This window comes from Arachis hypogaea, chromosome 20 (assembly GCF_003086295.3).
Source record: "Arachis hypogaea cultivar Tifrunner chromosome 20, arahy.Tifrunner.gnm2.J5K5, whole genome shotgun sequence".
Classification (NCBI taxonomy): domain Eukaryota; kingdom Viridiplantae; phylum Streptophyta; class Magnoliopsida; order Fabales; family Fabaceae; genus Arachis; species Arachis hypogaea.
The window spans coordinates 138,030,397-138,048,939 of NC_092055.1; the positions used below are offsets into that span (position 1 = coordinate 138,030,397).

The window sequence follows — 18,543 nt, forward strand, 5'->3', positions numbered from 1 at the left end:
CGGGACGGGCAACCGGACCAGCCGGTGACCTAAACCCAACTGTCACCGCATCATAAACGCACCAATGAAAACCGCTATCCATTCCCGCCGAACAGTGCTTGCAAGCCGCACCGCTGCCAGTGGCCATCTTCAACACGAACCTCTCCTTCTCCATCTGTAACTCCATCAACCGTTTCTCGTACTCCACTCGACTCAAAACCGAAACCCCCGCGCCGGCGTACGAAACGACGTTGTTCCGGCGCAGGAGAACCACGTTCGCCGGCGACGAGATGTTGTGGTTGATGATGTTGTTGGCGCTGCCGTTGCGGGAGCCTTTGTTGCGTGTCCGGTTCCGCTTTGGACGCCGGGATCGCTTGACGTAGAAGAAGGATGAGGCGGCCGCGGAGCTTTCGGCGGCGACTATGGCGGCAACGTTAACCTTTGCGGTGATTGGGATTTTGCGATTGGTGCCGAAGGTAGCGAGATAGACGGAGAAGTGGTGTGGGGACATTCCGATCTTGTGGCTGAGGAAGGAGAGGAACTTGTTGAAGTTGAAGGAAGCGTTGACGGTGAATTGGCCGAGGGTGGACTCGGTGTCGCCGTCGAAGTAGACGACGGAGATGGGGGCACCTTCGCTGTCGAACATTGTGTTTTGGGATGAAAATTGAAGTGACGACGACGCGAGAGGAATGATTGAAGGAGTGAAGTATGTGGGGGGAATTAGAGGGATGGAGGGTTCTGAACTAATCGAATATATATAAAAGAATAAAACGTATAAATAAATACGGGGTAAAAGAATGTGCCATGGCAGTTTAGTAATTTGAGAATGGCGGTAGGGGTAACATTGGAATTGGAAGTATGTGGAGACTGAATTGGTGACTTGGGGGTCAAGAAAAAGGCAAAATCGAATTTTTTTTTGTGGGCTGCTGGGCTTCCCATGGGATCATCTATTTATTTAGGTAAAAAATGCGCATCTTTTATCGTATAATTACCCAAAAAAAAACCATATAATTAGATAATAATTTAGCTAAATTTATTAAATTATTTAATAATTCTCAGTTATTAATATTGTATAGAGATAAATGTAGGTGAGTTTTTGTTATTTATTTATTATGAATAAATTACATTTTCTTTAATTCTTGATTGACATTAGTATTTTAAAAAAAAAAACACTATTCATACTTTAACACTTGGAAGTAGTATAAAAAAAAAATTTTTAATTAATAACATAAAAAATTTGTATTTAATTATTAAAAAAAATATGATATAAAAACAATATTTATTATAAAACATATAGACATAATAGAATTGATACAGTTTTATATATTTGGAAAGGTTAATAATAATAATAATAATAATAATAATAATAATAATAATTTATCAAAAGCAATACGAGAAAGGGGATGTAAATTGAATATAAAACTCCTAAATTTATATGAAAAAAAAAAAATTAACCATCAACTCAATATAAGTGTGTATTTGTATGTAAAGTTAATGTAATATTTTTTTTAAACGAAATTTTAATTAAGCTCTTCAATATAGATAAAAATGATTATTTTTACACCCCTATTCTTAAAAGTTAAACTTATGTGGCATTCAAATAGAACCTTTGTAAATTTAACAGCGTAGAATTTAAAATCATATTATAAGATATAAGATTTCCACAGAAAGAGGTACATTGACATAGTAAGTGAATTATAGTCTCAACAAAATAATTGAATGGGATTCTAATTTAGACGAAAAGTATTTGTCTCCAATCAATCTTGCTAACACTGATGTTTATAGAGGCCCTTTGAAAAGGATATTAAAATTAAATATAATAAACACACAGAGAATCATGCACCTCCTAGATAAATCTTAGATTTGCATCAAAGAATAAATTATAATTAATTTTTGTGTGGTCTAACACTTAATTTTGAAGGTCATGTGTTATTAAAATATTTTAATTTTGTGAGATTACTCATAATGTTGTACGTTATGTTATTAAATCTATTGAATTCGTATTAAAATTATCTCAAATTTCATACATAAAATACAATGGGATGTTAATTGATAGTATATACAAAAAGTTAATTTTGTTTTTTCATACAATAATAGTAATAGTAATAATATTTAAAATTAGAATTTCATGCGTATTATCCACACACCCTTCACTACTAGACTACTAGTTAAATAATAAGGTTTTAAACCAAATAAATAAGGTCAAGTTTAGTAATAATTTGTGCAAATAATAATAATAAAAATAAATTTAGGGGGCAGCAATTTTATTGAATTTTGGCCAACATGTAACCAATAGAGAAAGGTGAGTCATTAGATGAAATCTCACACCAATCTCACACTATTAAATCATCATTAATAGTTATTTGATGGCTACCAATCACAAAAGTTGCTGGTCCCTAGCATTGCTCGATAGTAAAATTTTCTGCAATTTGGTTATAATTTTTTTTACTACTTTCTATAGTCTTCAAACTAGGAAAATTTCCTTTAATTTGATTGAATACAAAGGTGGATTTGCTGCTGCTGCTAGCAGTTAACTTGTAGAGATTAGAACAATGTAATCTTCACTTTAAGGTGCATATATATATATATATATATATATATATATATATTAGAACTCTGATGTAAAAATTGGGGCCTTAGCATTTGGCATGATGGGAAGATGCTAGGAAATTGTAATTCCTTTTGTCACCTTATATGTGTGTCACGAGAAAAGAATGGAGTAACAACAAACAATACATTGCGAAATGACAGAGTACATGAAAAATAATTTATAATGAGATAATATTAGTCAATTTATAATTTAAAGTTTTATAATTTAAGATAATTAAAATAATTTTTAACAAGTAGTTGATATTAATAAAAAATAATTATTTAATATTATTAATTGTTTTTTCTTAGAATCTTAGTTTCGTTCCTCTCATTTGTTTAAACCACCTAAAAAAAATTTAAAAAATATAAATAAAAAATTCATCCACTTTTATAAATAAGATAATTTCCCATGGTTAAACAGAATTACTAAAATAAAAAATAAACATTAATGTATATAAATATATATGTGTAGTAAAATTGAGCCAGGTTTAACAGGTTCGATAGAAGTTTTAGTTATAAAGAAAATTTTCTGTTTCTTGAGTTGTTTGTTTCCAAATTTCTTGAAATAGTTATGGTATTTCCAATGCAAGCACCAACCATATGCAAGTTTATTCCCAAACTTACAATTTCTTTGCATTGACAATTTAATTATTCACAATTTGCTATGCTGTTTAAACCCTCGATCCATTACTTAAATCTAATCTAAGAACAAACTAGTGTATCTATCCTAATCCTTACTAAGCCTAAGGGTGATTAACATCAGATCATGTTCTATTAAACCTTTCAGAACATGCTTTTATAAATCACAATTTATATATATATTAAAACTTTAATCTTACTAAGAATTTTTAGAGGCTTTTAATAAACAAATAAATTACAGAGTACAGATAATTAACTTTACAACTTATGTCATTCATTGTTTAACTCCTTATTCATCAATAGGTCTAAATTCTCGTCTATATATTTCATATACATGAATCTAAAGTGGTTTTTTTTAATTGGATGTAAATCCAGTCTTAATATCTCAGCATCCCCATATTTATTAATAGGTCTAAGTTCTTATCTATACATTCTATATACACGAATCTAAAATATTTTTTTGGTTGAATGTGAATCCAGTCACATTATTCTCACCACGCCCTTATTCACTAGTAGGTCCAAGTTCTTATCTATACGTTCCATATACATGAATCTAAAGTGTTTTTTTATTGGATGTGAATCCAGTCACAGAGTATCTCACTATCCCTTTATTCATCAATAGGTCCAAGTTCTTATCTATACATTCCATATACACGAATCTATAGTATTTTTTTAGTTGGATGTGAATCCAGTCACACTATCCTCACCACGCCCTTATTCACTAGTAGGTCCAAATTCTTATCTATACGTTCCATATACATGAATCTAAAGTGTTTTTTTATTGGATGTGAATCCAGTCACAGTATCTCACTACCCCCTTATTCATCAATAGGTCCAAGTTCTTATCTATACATTCCATATACACGAATCTATAGTGTTTTTTTAGTTGGATGTGAATCCAGTCACACTATCCTCACTACCCCCTTATTCACTAATAGGTCCAAGTTCTTGTCTATACGTTCCATATACATGAATCTAAAGTATTTTTTTATTGGATGTGAATCCAGTCACAGTACTCACTACCCCCTTATTCATCAATAGGTCCAAGTTCTTATCCATACGTTCCATATAGATAAATTTAAAAGTGTTTTCTTTTGTTGGATGTGAATTCAGTCACAGTATCTCACCATCCCGTTATTCACCAATAGGTCTAAGTTCTTATCTGTACATTCTATATACACGAATCTAAAAGTATTTTTTTAGTTGGATGTGAATCCAATCACACTATCCTCACCACCTTCTTATTCACTAATAGATCCAAGTTCTTGTCTATACGTTCCATATACATAAATCTAAAGTGTTTTTTTTGTTGGATGTAGTCATGGTATCCTCATCAAATCTTTCACATTTTTCGATCAACATACTCTCATAATTCAAAAGTGTGATCACCTGAGAGTTTTTACGCCTTTGATAGACAACAAATAAGTTATAGAGTACAGATAATCTAACATTCATTACTTAGTCCCTTATTCATTAAAAAGTCCAAGTTCTTATCTATACGTTTCATATACATAAATTTAAAGATTTTTTGGTGTTGGATATGAATCCAGTTGCAGTATCCTCCCCAAATATTTCGCATTTCTTTGATCAACATACTTTCATAAATCACAGTTTATTATATATATATTACCCCACTTTCACGGCCTTTGATAGACAAATGAATTGCAGAGTACAGATAATCCAACTTTATAGCTTATGTCATTCATTGCTTAATCCCTTGTTCTTATCTATATGTTCCATATACATAAATTTAAAGTGTTTTTTTATGTGAATGTAATTACAATATCCTCCCTAAATCTTTTTGCATTCCTTGGATCAACATACTTTTATAAATCTCAGTTTATATATATATATATATATCCTACTTTTGATAGACAAATGAATTGCAGAGTACAAATAATTCAATTTTGTAACTTATGTCATTCATCACTTGACTCTTTATTCGTCAATAAACCCAAGTTCTTACTACATCTTTCATATACGCGAATCAAAGAAATTTTTTTCTTTTGTAAAATATAAAAAAATTTAATTTCTAATATAACTTAAAATCACATTATTTGTCAGGAGTTAAAAAATTTTTTTTGTTGTTTTTTCATAAAGTTTAGTCTAATAATAGATAGGTGAACTTCAATAATTACATTTACATAATTTACCTGTTTACATATCTATGGGTTCAGCTTTAATAAATATAATTTAAATTAATAATTTAATTTGATAAAATTAAATATACTCATATTATTATACTCATAAGATTAATCATATTTATTCAATTTAAAAAAATTAATTATTTTTTTTACCAAAGATAGAAAGACTCAAACCCGCTACCTCTTACATGAATACAAAAAGAATATGTCATTTGAATTATAACTTATTGGTTTAAAAAAATTAACCATTTGAAAGGTTAATTTTAAACTTAAAAAATAAACGAACTTGTATTTTTTTAACTTCATAATTTTATGTTAAAAACTTTTAAATAAACGTATTCTTATTATTTTAAAAATTTTAATTTAAATAAACATCTTCATATCATTTAAAAGAAATATCTTCTTTTAATTTAAAAATAATATAAATGTATTTATTTTTTAATTTAAAATTAACAATAGTATAAATATTTTTATTTTTATTAAATTAAATTAAATTGTTAATTCCAATTATAAAAATTTTATAATTTTAAATTATTTAAATAAAATTGAATTAATTATAAAAACTAAAAACATAAGTAAATTCGCCAAACTTATAGGCAAGTTCATAGATGTGATGGGTGAACTTTATAAAAACACAAGAAAGTTGAATTTTGAAAAATAATTGTTTTTAATTTATTTTGGAAATTAAAAATTTTATATTTTATAAAAGTTTCCCTAATAACAAAATTAAGTCAGTGATAAGCTAGTCTTAAAAAAAGTGATGACTGATTGAAAATTGAGCAAAATTATATGGAAGGATAATAGCATAAATTAGTATAAGTAAACAGACAATAGAGGTAGTTTTTAATTACTAATCAGTGATCAAAGTATGGGTTGTTTGTTGGGTTCCTTTTTCTCTATCTACAACTGTTTTATCAGCTTTATACACCAAGAATGATCCAGTGCCAGTGTAACTAGAAGCTAATGCCTTTCCAGATGAGGTTGGCTGAGAGAAAGCTAGCTGAGTGCGCTCAAGTGCAGAGCCAGCGCAGAAGCTTTTCCTGCCATCAATCCAAAACAGGCAAATTGGCAAAAGAAAACAAATCAATGTTCTGTACAATTTATTTAAGATTAAGAATAAACAAGATTAAATCCAAGGGGGAGGATATTATCACTCTCAATACAAAAGAACAAACGTTTACAATAAAATCTTGTCAAATTGAGAGTGGCAATATCCACTCCTAAACAAAAGGTAGTATTTAAAACTTGTAAAATGTGACATCGTTTTTCCTTTTAGGGTACGGAAACATAATAATCTCTCCGTTCTCTTTTATCTATTACTGTGAAAATTTGGTACATAGATATAAGAATGTGCCAAATTTCCATAGTTAATAGACAAAAGAAAATGGAGTATTGCTTATTCCATCATTCTTAGCATGTACTGGAGGTTGGAACTTTTGGTTAATGAATTGCCATGAGTTGGTTCAAATGATCTTTAAAGCTGCGTTTGTTTATTGTCTTTTAAATACATAGACACAGACACAAATACACAAAGAGACATATACACAAATACAAAAAAATTTTATTGTGTTTGGTGATACTAAACAAGACACATAATATAAACTAAATATCAATTTTATCTTTATATCATCACCAATGGAATAAGGACAAGAGTAAATTTCTAAGGATAAAAGAGTAAATATTTGTGTCTCATCAATGTGTTTCCGTGTCTCATCTTTTTTTAAAGACACAAAATACATGTATTTTATGTATATTTGTGTGTCACCGTGTCCTTCAAAAATCCGTGTCTCAGCAAACAAACGATGGACGTGTACCACCGTGTCTATGTATTAGTGTTTGATGTCATCAAACAAACGCAGCATAATTTCACATGAGATATAGACCTACTATATAACTATTATAAGTTTACCTCACTGCATCTAGCATATGGACTGCAATGTGTTTTCTCCTGTTGGAGGGAGTAACCCAAACGGCTCGAATGCCACAAACACCTGCAACTGCCTTGTCTTCGCAGAAGATTGCCCCACCAAGCTCCATCACATCAGAGTTACTCGCTGAAACTGCTCTTTTCTTGACCTCTCTTTGAAAAACTATGCTCCCAAACTGGAGAGTGGTTGATTTTGTTTCCCTTTTCTTTCCAATATCAGAATGTCCGGTAAAAGAAGAGATCACTTTAAATGCTTCTTTGATTGGTTCAGCAACTAGACACCCTACAATCCTATGCTGAGATATGAACAGATAGACCTGCACAAATACATAGAGTACACCAATGAACAAATCATTGAGATATATTCACTCAATATTATAGTATCCCCAATACTTGTTCAATAGAAACAGAATTTCAAACAGAAGCAAAATAAAGGCATAAGTTTGTAAGAACTACTAAGAAGTAATAGGTTACACAAGCGCTTTTTATGAATTACACTTGAATTGGTGAATTGTAACAATAGCAATCTACTTACTAAAATGAACTTTAGCCGTTTTAAAATTTTCAATTTTTGTCAACAGATTCAACATTACTTCTCAAGCTATGAGAAAGGGGAAAAATGATGATACGGAAGTAAGAATTGGTCAACCTTACAGAGTTGATGAAGAATCCATCCAGTTCCAAGCTCAATTTCCATCATTCTCACCACATCTTCAACCTGCCACCACCAACAAAATCCCAATTACGCTACCCAAAAATCAGCAAAGAAGAGTGAAAATGTTGATAAGAAACATCGAAAAGTACCTTGTTTCTGTGAGCAGGAGGGTCAGTGTCCAAGACCAAAACGATTCGACCCGTTTTGAGGGTTGGCATCATCAGAACCCTTTCATTGCTCCAACCCTAAACACAAAACATACCAATTAGGAATCAAATCATCAATAGAATGAACACAAGTACAAATTGAAATTGAAATTACTCTGAAAGGGATCCCCTGAGTGTAGCATTTGTGGAAATCGTTGTGCGACTTCTCGCCGTCGAGGTCGCCGGGAGTGAAATTGAAGCCGCAGGTGGAACAAGTTCGCAAGAGGAAATCGGATTGACCGAAATCGAGATGAACCTGGGCGTAGCTCCTCTTCTTGTTTTTAACGACAGTTGTTCCGGTTATGGCGGCGGCGGCGGCGGTGGACGGTGAAGAGGAAGAAGAAGCAGCCTTAGGGTTGGGGCGCGTTCTCTTGGTGTAAGTGATGAAGATGTGATGCTTCGTGTTCTCCCACGTGGTGAGAAGATCGTCATTGTCGTGGGGAAGGGGTTTCGGATGGGAAACAGAAGCAGAAGCTGAAGCTGAAGCTGAAGAGGAAGAAGAAGATTTGAAGAAAGCGCTTATTTTAGACTGCATCTCTTCTCTTGCAATGGAATATGCACATTCTCTTCTAAGTTCAGAATCTGAAGCCACCCACTGTGATTCATATTTGCCGCCAAAACCACCATCAAATTTTCGAGTCAGGTTGCCAGTTTTTGTTTCCCGCGCTCGTTGTATTGTATCTTTGAATAAAGAAGATTAATTTTATTCTCCAGTGAAAAATTAATAAAATGAGAGAATAATTACAATTGAATTTATAACTTTTATTATAGGTCAGTGTTGTTATCTTGATTAAGATGTCATTAGACTCTCTTTTTTTTTTAAATTGATCCATTTTATTGTAAATGCATTTAATAAAGAGATCAAATAAAAATAATAGTTAATAAATAAAATAATAGCTAATTTAATATAAAAATAAAAAAATAATTGTTATGAAAATTAAAAAATAAATTTTATATAATTATTTAACCAATAATTCAATAATTAAATAATAATATATAATAATTAAATCAGTTCAATATATCACTCACCAATTAAACTAATAATTTGATGATTTAGTAGTCTAGCCAATTTGATTACTAATTTGGTTATGGTAACTATGTGTATAAATATGCACATTGAACTTTTAAATATGTATATATACTTAGGCCCAACAAAGAACAAACAAGGGTGCATTTATTTAGAAGGATAAAATATTGAGATATAATACAAAAACATAAAATCGTGTTTGACAAAAATGAGATATAAACAAAAATATTATATTCTGGAATATTGAATTAGTATTTTTTTTTGTCTTTTTTGTTAGAAAGGACACAAAAATACTAAATAAAAACACAACTTATTTTTTCATTATTTTTCTTTTATTATCAATTTATCACTATCAAATTTTTATGATTATATTTTTTATTGTTTTATTTTTTATTCTAAATTGTGTGAAAAAAATAAAAGTCAATTGAACTTTTTATTGTTTATTTATTTTATATTTAATTTATCACCAAAAAAATATAAAAATACTATTTTTTGTATTTCTATTTTTTGTTTCATATTCTCAGTGTCTTGTTTTATTCTCTAAACCAAACTCAATCCTAATGTTGCCACGTAAGAAGATGCATATTATATTAAAGAAATAGATCCTTTCCATTTTTTTTTACTGGAGAGAATAAAATGTGATCTCTCACTTTTAATTCTATAAGTGAGACCAGAAATTAATAAGAGAAAGAGAACAATAAATAGTGAGATCAAACACTACACACTATCTAATTTTTTTTCCACCGGAGAAGATCCACTCCCACATAGTAATGGCAATTTAAACTTGTTTATTAAATATTAAATACATCTAGTCATATGCTAATCACCACTTCCAACATGTACATTCCTTGGGGTAATGCAAGGGTTGTCCCCTTAAACACACACGACCCTGACCTTTTGTAAATTCGGATGTATCGTTGTCTTCTACATGTGTAGAAAAAAATTCTTTCTATACAATAACATTACCCTTAAATAAAAAGGTTAATTTTCATATACTATTTAAACCCACTATTTAAATCTAACCGCATGAATCAGATTGGTAATGGGTAACCATGAAAAACTCTTTTAAAAGTTTAAATTAAACTCTAGTATATGAAATGTTGTACTCATGGCTTAATAAGGAACTTTCAAATAACAATCCTACTTTGACTGGGTGGACATCTCTCAACTTGGTTTGGCCCTAAAGCAATTCAAACTGGTTATACAAGAGATCATGAAAAATAAAACATGAACAAGGCAAAATCTTGACTTTAAAACTTTCATGACCCCATTAATGGATTAATTTTAATCAGAATCTGAATCAGCAACGACCGATGATCTGACCATTCTGCGTGTATTTTCATCATATCCATCATTTTCATCATCGTCATCTTTCTTCTCATCAATTATGCCTGTCAACCAACAGTTAGAGAACTTTCCAGTCCATAAGAAGTGAAAGGAATGCAATGCAAACATTACCTTTTTTTATGAGCAGAGCTTCCAGTGTTCTTGTGGAAAAATCATCTCTCCCTCCCAAATCTTGAAATCCTATCAATCTATCCACCGCAATGCCTTGCCTGAGAAAAAGAAACACCATAGCCAATATATTGAGATATTAAGTTGTTAATCTTCTATATATAAAGGTGATTCGGGGGAATTTAGTACTCAATTTCTTCCATAGAATAGCCTTCTCATGTACTAATAAAATAACATTTTATTATTTCTTATAAAACTTGAACCTAAGACCTCTTAATAGAAGAATAAAGTACTTGCTATTTTGACTATTCCATAATTATTACTATTATACACATTACAAAGGTGGACTGATAGGCATATCAGTCGATAAAAAAGATATCATTATTTAGTTGAAAATGGTAAAAATTAGTATTAAAAAAAAAAAAAAAGGTAGTTATTTTAGCTAGTTCATATAGGCAGTTATTTTTAAAATACTATGGGTCCACTTACACCATATTTAAATCTTATTGACTTACAATGCTGAAACACTAATGTATTCTAAATTTCATCAATTCAACCATTGAATCATGTCATACTATTTTGATAATCAAACTCATCAAATTTCGAGAAATTCGAACATCAATAAATGAGTTATCTTAAAGTAGATATTTACTTGTACTTTTAAAACTATATTATACTTCAAAATTAAATGAAGTTTTATGTTTTTGCAAAATTAATCTATATGATAAAATGTCTTAATTTAACAGATGAATGAGAAAACTGAGTCTATAAAAAGTTATTCACATGTGTAAGTCTTGTTGAGTTACATCATCAAATAACTTCTTAACAAAAAGATGGGAAGTTAAAGAGAGATCATTTTTGGATTTTGACACAAATGCGAGAATCCCCTATACATATGTAACAGATAATAGATATTAGATAATAAGGATTAATAGTCAAATTCATCTTGAACAATCATTTATTCTTCAAATTGGTCCCTAAAAAGCTAAAAGATTAAATTAGTCATATTAGCCCTTGAAAGATAAAACGTAAGTCAAACCGGTGCTTCCGTTGGTTAGATAATGACGTGTCATGTTAAATGCCACGTGACACGATAACACGATAGGTTAATGCCACATGTTACAAGATGATCAGTTGACGTGTCAGGTCATTGATACGTGGCATGCTACGACTTATCTGACATGTCATAAATTTATTTATAATCAAATCAATCCCTAAAAATACATATGTAAGTCATTTCCGTCCCAAAAATATTAAAAATTGATCAAATTTGTCGTTATATAAACGTCTCTTATTTTTTTTATAATATTAAAGTTTTAATATTTGTTAATCCTACTAATTTTAATTTCATTTTTTACACCTTAATAACAAAATTTCCTTCGGATAAAATATAAAAATAATCAAACTATTACAAAGTTATTTTCTCATTTGTATTTTCAGATTTTACATTTTCAAATTCTAGTTTTTTTGTAGTGAGATTTCTTTATATAAATAATTTTATCAGACTATTATTAATTATATACTAAAAGTTTTAATCTTTTGGATCTCACTAAATAAATATAGTAGTATTTTAAAATTTTAATCTTTTAGATCTCACCCAAAATTTAGTTCAATCTATCACTAGTTGTCCATTTTTATCTTTCTATATTTATTTTAGTTTAAAATTCTTTTTAACAATTTTTTATTTTTAAATCTGACAATTAAAAAGATAGAGAGAAATGATGATAACTAAATAGTAATGATATTAAAAAAGAACTACATAATAAGATTCAACGAGTGAACGCACAAGCCTGCTTTTTCAATTATTAAGTTCTACCACATAAATTAAAAAATAAAAAATTTTTAAATTCTAAAAATAAAATAAAAGATTTAAATTTTAAAATAACTACTATATTTATTTAGTGAAATTCAAAAAAATTAAATTTGTAAGTATATAATTAATAATAGTTTGATAAAAGCATTTAAATAAAAAAATTTCATTACAAAAAAATTTTTGAAAATATAAAATTTTAAAATATAAATGACAAAATAACTTTGTAATAATCTATATTTCTATTATTTTATGCAAAGAGAATTTTGTTTATTAAGGTTTAGAAAATAATATTAAAATTAGTAGTATTAAAAAATATTAAAAATTTAATATTATGAAAAAAAACAAAAGAGATTTATATGAGGACTAGCTTGATCAATTTTTAAAATTTTAGAAATGAAGATGACTTATGTGTGTATTTTCAAAGACTAATTTGACTCTAAATAACTTTATGACATGTTAGATGACACGTGGCATGTCACGTGTCACTGACTTGACACGTCAACCAATCATATTGTGACACGTAACAATGATAACATTAACCTACTATGTCATCATGCTATGTGACACTTAATGTGACACGTCCTAACTGACGGAATGATCAATTTGACTTAAGTTTTATCTTTCAGGACTAATATGACTAATTTAATCTTTTAGGGAACAATTTGAAGATTGAGCGATCTTTTAACCCTAGATAATAAGTAATAGATGAAGTATAAACTGGTTTGACAACATCATCCTTTTTGTTTCTACAAAGCTACTAACAATTAGTCACTAAGGAAAAACCATGATTGTCTTAGGCACTTGGAATGTAAAAAGTCTATTGCAGAGTAAAGATTGTTGATAGTCATTTTTTATTTATTTGTATTTCAATTTTTATGAAATCAGCAACACACAATATGCTTTGTGAATATTAAAAGCACTCAATTAAATGAGGTAACAGATGTAGGCCGCACCTGAACAGTATGACACAAGGCAAAGTCTTTATTGCCAGTTTTGCGACGAAGAATGGTGCATGCTGAATTCCATTATCAACAAAGAACACTTTTACGCGATTTCTTTACCAAGAGCAAAACAGTGATGTCAAAGTAATAAGACTAATGTCACAATTAGATTGGCTTAATGATGAGAAAACAGTCAAACATAAAATCTTCTCTACTGCAAATAATAATAATGTAAGTGTTAATGCTGACCTCTGCATCAAGCTTGATGAACTTCGTATCTATGTGCTTTGGTGAAAGGGTGAAGGGGCAAGAGATGTCTTGAAGTCTAAACCCAGAAAACATACTTGCACTGATAGAACTCCTTATGGTAGAAATGACAAATCACTTTCTCACTTCCGGTGACTTCAGCTAAGAAATCCCCTTCAGTTATCTCTCTGTACTCCCCATGACCTTTCTTCTTCCATTCCTGCCGTTTCTCTGCTTCTTTCTAACAAGACAAATCTAGTAATTAGTACTGAGGTATTTAATAAATAATAACATTGTCATGAATCCTGATACATATGGAATACAAATATTCATACCTTTAGAGCTGCAATTCTATCTGCATGCAATTTTTCCAACTCAGGATCCTGATATATCCATTTGAATTAGTAAGGGAGAATATCGGGAATGGATTTTCTCATGTCAAATATTCACATGATCTTGTCACGTACAGATTTTCAACACTAATTAAGAATGAACAAGGGACTGCATCAGCATCTAATTGAAGGTACAAACTAAAACATGGCAAGGTCATGTGAAAACTTCACGTGAGAAAATCTATTCTAAGGTGTACACGAATAAACATATATGACAAGGTTGAGAAGTTTACAAATCATTCATCCATTAAATCATCAAGGTCAACCTCCTGGTTAGAAGAACTTGATGCCTGCGCCTTCTCTTGTGCAAGCAATTCCTGCAGGAAGCATAATATTAGTCAGATCACATCAGCATGAAACACCTATTGTGCTATGAGCGTGAGGTGTGTGCTATGAATGCCATAACAGAATGTATGTGTTACTGTGGTTATAAGAGTTGCCTATACAGATTAATCAGCTGCTCATCATCAACTATGGTAAGGTTCTTAAATATTTTGCCATAAGAACAACTTAACAAGAAAAGAAGAAAAAAGATAATTGCAGAACAGTTTCAAGTTTTCAACAACATCAAAGGTTCAAATTATTGAAAAAACAAGGCAGTTCAATTCCATGGACACCTAGTTCGATTTGATGTGCAAGAAAATAAAAATACATTTCAAGTGTATAGCAGAATTTAAGCATTAAAAAGAACAGTCAAATACTGTATGGTGGATGTGCGAGATGAACTGCAGCAAGACATTAATTTCAGAACCACCAAATCACACAATTCTAACAAATAATCTGCCATGAAATCACTTGTTCCAAAAGCTTAAACTGATAGAAGAAGATACATGAATAATTTATCTCAGGCTCGCCTCTTTACACAAGAACCTCTTTTAGGTTTGTGTGGATTTTTGTATAGGCTTTTTTATTTTCTCTCTCTTTTATTTGTAAAATTGCTAAAATTCTTTCTTTTGGGTGCACAAGATCAAACTTTTAGACTTTTTAATCATAGAAGCCCTAATACTGTATATGCTGTCACAAAAGCTTCAGCGCGTGGACACATAATGTCCCTAACATAATTTATGGTAACTTAAAACAACTGTCTCAGAGAAAAATATTGAACTACAGAATCAAAGGAAAAATGTCCAAAGCACTGTAAAAATATTATAACTAGTATTAGAAACATCAACGGCGACTTCAACCAACGGATTAAGCCATTAACTAAAACAGGGTTAGGATGCCAAATCTTCACCTAAAACCTTAAGGCAATGGATTTATGACCTTCACCTCTCACACTTGATATCTCGTTGACAAGGAAAATGCCCTAGGATCTCTCATACAGCTATTGAATGGAAACGACTGAGTGAAAATGAAAATGAAAAAATGTAATGAGAAGAATTAGATAATGAACCTTCTGATAATCACGGGCGGCTGCAGCCATTACGTTTCCAAAGGCAAGATTTGACAAAGTGGACTTTACTGTGTTCGGATTCATTTTCGAACCAGGGAACGGGAGAAGCCTGGCTTTTTTATATAAATAAATATTCAAAAAACTTTAATTCCGAAAATAAGCACCGAAGCAAATTGTTCCACAATTGCGCATGGCTAACTTAAGGCCGGCGCCTGCGAAATGGAGTTCCAAGTCAATCCAGGTGTGGTGCCCGCGAAATGGGCCTGACAGCAACAGGGGCCACCTCTTGAGCGGCGCCCACAAAATGGTAGCGCAGCCATTTAGTGGCTGGCGTCCACGAAATGACGATATCAGGGGAGGCGGCCACGAATTGGTTCCAACACAGAGGTACTACACGCGAGATGGTGCACTTCATGTGTACTGCCAACGAAGTGGGATCTTAATTTGCCTATATAAACGCTTGTGGGTCATTCACGGAAGGAGCCATTTTATCTGCATTCTCCTCCAACTCCAAAATTGCTCTCAACGTCACAACCTTCTTCCTCTCAAAAAATTGTGGGTATTGAGTTTGGTTTGCTGTATATATGGCTTCTGAGAACGTTTATGTGATTATATATCCTAATGGAGAAATTTTTCATTCGGCAGAAGTTATTACATTTATTTGTGATGATCCACTTTGGATAATAATTATGCCACAGACATCGTTGCAAGATTTGAAGAATCAGATTCTGATGCATACTGGAATGGTTGGAAAAAAAGAAATCACAAAGCTGACTTACAGGATGTCAGTTGCAATGGCCAACTCATTTGCGTATAAAAAAATGCAGATAAAATCTGATCAGTATGTTTCAATGATGTTTTCTTATCATCGCAGCATAGGAAGCATTTATTCGTTGGAGCTTTGTCTGAATCTTCAAGATATTGGTGGAAGCTCATCCAGTTCCAATAATGTGGAGGGTGTAAGAAATCTGGGAGCGGCTGATTTTGTTCCGGGTCGGGATACCAGTAGGGCCCGTAGTCCAAGCTTTAATGCGTTTGTAACGCGGGAATAGAATGCAGATATTCGTGAAGCACGCCCCTCCCCTTCCACCCTTGTTGGGTTCGATAGGTATCCTACTTCTGGTATTGCAGAAACGTCTGACGAAGATGAGATTGAAGATTTCAGCGGTGATGAGGCAGAAGCCGTTCCGGAAACCCAGCCTCTTTATGGCAATTTTGTTCCTCCAACTCATGTCGCATCGGGAGGTGGTGGTGTATCCTGTAGAACACCAGCACACTACCTGTCTTTAAATCTTGAAGCAATGCATTCGAGTACCGCAGAAGACAGACCGAACAGCTACGCTTTGTCAGGCGAGATGGAGCTCGAGATTTGGTTGAAGTTTCTCAACAGGGAAACAACAATACTGGCAGTCAAAAACTACAACATTCGTAGGAGTGCAGAATACAAGGTAGTAGAGTCAGACCAAAGTAGGTATGTGTGTCAATGCAAGCAGTTTGGGGATCAATGTCGTTGGATGGTACGGGTCGCAAAGACAAGGTCTTCTAGATTTTGGGAAATTCGAAAATACCAAGGGCCTCATAGTTGCTTGGCAAGTTCGATGTCTCAAGATCACGCTCAACTTGATAGCAATGTCATCTGCCAACATATATTCCCCATGGTGCTTGCTGATGCGACGATTTGTGTAAAGGTGTTGCAAGGAGCGGTAGAGTCAGCATATGGGTACAAGGTGTCGTACAAAAAGGTTTGGCACGCGAAGCAGAAGGCAATCGCCAGAATCTATGGTGATTGGGACGATTCGTATGACCAGTTGCGTAGATACTTCAATGCGCTGCAAGCTTTTGTCCCAGGTATAACTTGCATTGCACTCTTATTGGTCTTTGCTATTCATTGTCCATTTAGTCCTTTATATGTTTGACTAAGTAAGCATTTTCGAACCAGGGACAATTGTTGACCTCCAAATGCGGCCGTACTATGTCGGGAACACTCTAGACCGTGATAGTGTCATGTTTCATCAGGTTTTCTGGTCGTTCCCGTCATGTGTTGAGGCTTTCAAGCACTGTAAGCCCCTGGTCTCAGTGGACGGAACACACCTGTATGGTAAGTACGCGGGCACCCTTCTCATGGGCATAGCACAGGACGGAAATAACAACATTCTACCCGTCGCTTTCGCAATTGTGGAAAGAGAGAATACAGATTCATGGTATTTCTTCCTTACCAATCTGAGGAGGCATGTAGCGACTCAGCCAGGAGTTTTGCTTATCTCTGACAGGCATGCAGCAATAAAGGCTGCATTGGAGCGGGATGGGTGTGGATGGGAACACAATGTTTACTGTGTACAACATATTGCCTCCAACTTTGCAACCAGTTTCAAGAGTAAGGAAGCCAAAAGACACCTGGTTAATGCCGCGTATTCGAAGACGCAAGAGCAGGCGCAGTACTATCTGGAATTAATCAGTAGCGAGGATCCCATAACATCTCCGCAGATGATGGCCTGGATCCGAGGGTTAGAGCCACCTAAATGGCTACAGCACCGTGATGATGGGCGACGATATGGTCACATGACGACCAATCTTTCTAAGTGTATCAACTCCGTCCTCAAGGGCACTAGAAATCTACCAGTCTGTGCAATTGTCAAGTCTACCTACCATCGCCTGAATGAGTTATTCGTCATCAAGGGTCGACAAGCACAAGCGCAGATTGCATGCGGTCAGGTGTTCTCGCAGTTCCTGCAAAAAGTGATATTAGCGAACCGTGAGGGAATTTCTCAGATGCTAGTGACGTCGTACGACAGAGCTACTTCCATATTCATAGTCGATGAGATAGCAGATGTAGGGGTGCAGTCTCGATTTTGGGTTTACCTTGAGCGTCGCAGGTGTGACTGTGGTTACTTCCAGGCGTTACACTACCCCTGTGCTCATGCTCTGGCCGCTTGCGCATATGCGAGACTGGAGTGGCAACAATATGTCGAGGTGGTTTACCGGGTTGAGAACGTATTTCGGGTCTACGAAATGGAATTCCAGCCAATGCCGAACGAGGAGATGTGGCCCCCGTATGAAGGACAACGTGTTCGTCCCAACCCCCTCTTACGGCGTACAATGGAATGACGTCCGGTGTCTACGAGGATTCAGAATGAGAT

The 18,543-nt window shown here is 32.9% G+C and overlaps 2 protein-coding genes and 1 pseudogene across 2 annotated transcripts; 1 reads left to right on the plus strand and 2 right to left on the minus strand.

Moving 5' to 3' along the window:
* Window positions 1-6,136: 6,136 nt before the first annotated feature.
* Window positions 6,137-8,816, minus strand: LOC112786846 (protein CHROMOSOME TRANSMISSION FIDELITY 7). Its single transcript, XM_025830218.3, has 5 exons — window positions 8,255-8,816; window positions 8,083-8,178; window positions 7,928-7,996; window positions 7,261-7,595; window positions 6,137-6,391 (listed from the first exon to the last, which is right to left on the minus strand). Exons 1-5 carry the CDS (start codon window positions 8,672-8,674, stop codon window positions 6,202-6,204), a joined length of 1,110 nt encoding a protein of 369 aa, XP_025686003.1. The 5' UTR covers window positions 8,675-8,816; the 3' UTR covers window positions 6,137-6,201.
* A 1,121-nt stretch (window positions 8,817-9,937) lies between these two features.
* On the minus strand, window positions 9,938-15,958 carry LOC112786735 (thioredoxin domain-containing protein PLP3B-like; annotated as a pseudogene).
* LOC112786500 (uncharacterized) lies at window positions 15,597-18,511 on the plus strand. Its single transcript, XM_025829871.1, has 4 exons — window positions 15,597-15,793; window positions 16,281-16,365; window positions 16,459-17,254; window positions 17,346-18,511. The coding sequence occupies exons 1-4, from the start codon at window positions 15,597-15,599 to the stop codon at window positions 18,509-18,511; spliced, it is 2,244 nt and encodes a 747-aa protein (XP_025685656.1).
* Window positions 18,512-18,543: the final 32 nt, after the last annotated feature.